Source organism: Octopus bimaculoides, chromosome 13 (genome assembly GCF_001194135.2).
Source record: "Octopus bimaculoides isolate UCB-OBI-ISO-001 chromosome 13, ASM119413v2, whole genome shotgun sequence".
Lineage (NCBI taxonomy): Eukaryota > Metazoa > Mollusca > Cephalopoda > Octopoda > Octopodidae > Octopus > Octopus bimaculoides.
Genome location: NC_068993.1, coordinates 46396576 through 46401367, shown reverse-complemented (window position 1 = coordinate 46401367; position 4792 = coordinate 46396576). Strand labels below are relative to the sequence as shown.

The window sequence follows — 4792 nt, the reverse complement described above, 5'->3', positions numbered from 1 at the left end:
TATATATATATATCCATCCACCAATCCATGCACTCGTGCATACATATTGGTAATAATACTTTATATATATATATACATATACATACATACACACATATATACATACATACACACACACATATATACATACATACATACATATATATTTGTGGGTATGTGTGCACATGCGTTCGTATTACAGTAAATGCATTAATACATAGCTGTTACTTACAGTGCAAACAAATGGATAATGATCTCGCCGCATCGTCTTCTCGTCAAAACCAAGTAGCATGAGGGCAAGATAGACTAGTATACATCCAATAACTGCAACATTGTTCAGTATAGGACTGGATAATTTAATGTATCTAGAAGAAAACAAGAATAGGTATATATAAAAGAATAAACTTAAAAGAATGGACTATTGTAGTTTAATCCGTGCTGTATGTATGTATGCATGTAGGTATGTACGTATGTATGTAGTTAATGTTTTGGACAATAATGAGAAAACCTAAAATGAAATATCATAGAAACTATGTAGAAATTGTTTCTATGTAGGAATATATTGAATATATAGTAATATATTGAATATATTTTCGATTTAATAATGAAACACTCCCTTCATATATCCAACTGTGTACATATGTGAGAAACAATTACAGTTATATTTAACATCACTACCTAGACTTTGTGCGTCTTTAGCGGAGGGCACAATATATCAATGTATTAGTATGAAGACTCTGATCTATTTTTAACTTCCTCTCATCTTCTCATCAGTCTCGGATTCCTTGAAATAGAGGTGGAGGTTGGCTCTACAACACTGACAACGAATAGGTCTAAGAAAATACGTCTTCGTCAAAATCGAAAGCAGTACACTAAATAAATACACAGAATTTGCTACTTCGTCTCTAGATATGGAATAATACCCCTTTAATGCCACAACAGCTGTAACATAAAATCCGAACAAAACATTTTTCTATTACATCTTGAAATAATATTTCGCCCCTCTATTGTTCTGACTTCAGAGTGACCTCTCTTGTGAAACGTTTCCATGAGCTCTTTCCAAATAAATTAATACACTGTAATCCAATAAACTTGAATAACACTTTACCACAGTGATGTGTTATCTCAAGTATCAACAAAGGGAATTTCTTTCTTTCTCCTCTGTAATAAATTCCCACATAATCATTCATCTAGCTTCATCAGTCACAAACAGATACGTTTTATCAGGGATATATATGCTCTCTCTCTCTCTCACACACACATACACACACACGAAACCGTTAATACGAGTATACTGATTCAGAAGCACTACAAATTCAACAGACAATGAAAACACATGTCTGGCAAATCAAATAAATAATCACTGGAACAGAACATCAGCGTTTATTTTAATTTTAAGAATCAATAAACAAATATGAAATAACATAACGCACTCCACGTCACATTACCTGAACAGTTAGGTGTAATATTTGTGTGGTAAGAATAGAATTCCAAGCTGTTCATAAAACATAAACTATTCTAAAATTGATGTTCGATTCTTTTCTTTGACACATTCGCATTCAAACGTGCGCTCGGCAATCATATACGTGGCACTATGGGCAATGGTCTTCTATAACTCCTAGCGGGAGAAAACATTCTGCGTGAATATGTAGAGGGAAACAGGATAAAGTCCGTCGCAAATGTGAGTGTGTCTGGGACTGTGCACGTGTTTGGATTCCACCACCTCCTGGACAATCGATGTTGGTATTTCAGTTTCCCTTAATCTAGCGGATCGACATAAGACAGTGAGATAATAGGCACCAGGCTTAAAAAAAAAAACATAAGTAATGGGGGTAACTCGCTCGACTAAAACCCTTCGAGACAATAACCCAGCATGACTTCATTCCACTGACTGAAGTAAGTAGCATATATACACACATACCTACATACATACATACATACATACATACATACATGCATACATACATACATAAATATACACATACATATATACACACACACATATATACAGAGTACTTAAATAAAATTCAGTCCTTAAAGCAGTTTTCTAATTTTTTGTCGACTGAAAATATAAACACATGCGCACACGAACACACACACACACACTTATACATACATGTATACATACACATACATACACATACACACACGCACACACACACAAACGGGCGCACACACACACAAACGGGCGCACACACACACATACACCAACGCACACACATATTAGCAGTGTAATAATTATACAATTTTTGAACAAAAAAGTCCCCGCAGAATCACATACAGGAAAGAATATTAATCTTCTGTTGAGGTCAAAATAAACAAATATGACATGGAAGACAAAACAAGACTCGTTATGATATTTATAATCACTATTAATGTTGTTCTCCACCAACCTCGTTCCATTAATTATCGTACAAACTGGAAACAGTTATTAGAATTTGTAAATTTACAGAAGAAAAGGAAAGAAAAATGTCTTAATATGCAGGTTTTTTGATATCTAAACAAGCACAACGATTTATTAAACGGCAAAGAAGCAATAAAAATTACTTATCTCTACCCGTCTGTCTATATCTATCTACGTACAGGCATACTCACACACATACACACACACATATATAGAGACACACACACACAGACATTTATATATGTAGATATATATAAATGTATACATATATGAATATATGCATATATATATATAAATATATTTATATATGTATGAATGTATGCATATATATCCATATATATAAGTGTGCATATACATCCACATATATATGTATGTATGTATGTATGTATGTATGTATATATATATATATATATATATATATATATATATACATATACACATCCGTATATATATATATGTGTGTGTGTGCGTGTGTGTGTGTGTGTGTGTGTGTGTGTAAACGTCAATTTCTAAAAAGAATTAATGAACTAAAATTATGTAGCAATACCAAGTGGTGAAGCCCTAGCATGGTCACACCTCATGAGCTGAAACTAGATCAAATCAGGCAAAAAAGACATATATATATATACATATATACTCTTATACACACATACACTCATACAAATGTTTCGTTACTAAATGATTAGTGATTAATTAATGTTTGCTTGTATGTATACGCATACGCACACAAACATACGCACACACAAACATAGACACACACACATACTCACATACACACATATATATATATCTTTATATATATTTATGTGTATGTGTGTATATATTGAAATTCTGTTCCTCCAGACAATTCACACCACAGCGATTTCCAATCGACAACATTTTCTTACTATTTGTTCGGGCGTATTTTGACATAGATTAGAGTTGGTTCGCTCATTTAGTAGAACTTGTTTTGAGCTCAATCTTGTTGGTTCTTTTCAAAGTTATGCTCTATAGCTATTGTTTTCTTTTGTGGATGGGAAGGTGTTTCGAATGCAGTTTTGTTGCTTTCATTTTATTAGAGATTTCGCAGTATGATTTTCTTATTCATCGTTTTCACTACGATTTTGCAGTTATTCATATATATGTCGTTTGGTTGTTTTTGAATTTTCCTTTCTATAGAGATTTGCTTCAATGTTTCTTCTCATTATTATAGCCTACATATCTAATTCTGATTCAGTTCTGTTTTACAATTTACTTATATGTGTTCATGATAATTATGATTAAAATTACTTTTCCGAAAGAGTTTCTCGCCTTAAGTTATGGCTGGTTGGCAACTAGCAACCGACTTTCTAATCTACTTAATTTGTCTACATTTGGTTGTTACTTATCTTGATTAAATGTTTTACATGCTGAATAAATTATTTTGCAAAAATTGTTTATTATTTTGTTATTGTTTAATTGATACATGTTGCACAGTTAAATTTGAAAACGTAGCGAAAATATTATAAACACCAAACAATATTACAAAATTAGAAATGACTTAATAAGATGGTTTCACATCTTGGCACAATGCCAGCAATTCTGAGGGTGCGGGTAAATCGATTATATCGAACCCCAACCTTCAACTGGTATTTCTTTTATCGACTCCGAAAGGATGAAAGGTAATTTGACCTCGGCGGAATTCGAACTCAGAATTTAAGGACGGACGAAATGTCACTGAATATTTTCCCCAGTGTGCTAACGGTTCTGCCACCTCACCACCTTAGAGTTTAATATTCTGAATATGAAAAACACCAAAACAACATAAAAAGAAATGAGCTGGAGCCAACAGGATATCCGAAACACTGTCACTGGCAAACAAGGAAATAAATGCAAAAGGAAATAAAATATTCAAACCAAAATCAGAAATAGCAGGATATTAGATTTATAGTTGCATGGAATCAATCGAGTCCCAGCTCACAAAAAAAAAAAAAAATGTAAAATATCAAAATGACATATAGATAAACCGCAACAAACGTGACTATATAACGTGGTGCAAACAAATTAGCAAATGACACAATGATAACTATAGTCAATGACCTAATAATAATCAAGAAATCAAAAAATATTGCAAACCAAACAACAAAACCCATTACAAACAGACAATGCTTTCAAATAAATAAAGCAAAATACGACGTAGCCAAATAAAATAAAAAGCAACTGTTGAGAAGGGTATCTTTACCCGCAAAATAATAATAATAATAATAATTAAACTATTCCAACGTATACATGGACACAAATAGCCATCGTTCTTGCTTGAAGATCACACGGTGTGAAACTTGAGCAAAAACATTGGAAAGAAATTGATTTTAAATCAGTAATATACATCACGTGTTTAATACTTTCAACTCCCGTTTTGTTTGCAAACAAGAATATATATATATATATATA

General features: G+C 32.4%; 1 protein-coding gene across 1 annotated transcript in view; it reads right to left on the bottom strand.

The window, feature by feature from the left end:
- The window catches only part of LOC106869702 (uncharacterized), an 875881-nt gene that overhangs the window by 50647 nt on the left and 820442 nt on the right, over window positions 1–4792 (bottom strand). The window contains exon 11 of the mRNA XM_052972461.1: window positions 212–344. Within this exon, the coding sequence (XP_052828421.1) occupies window positions 212–344 (133 nt within the window). The remainder of the gene's footprint in view (window positions 1–211; window positions 345–4792) is intronic.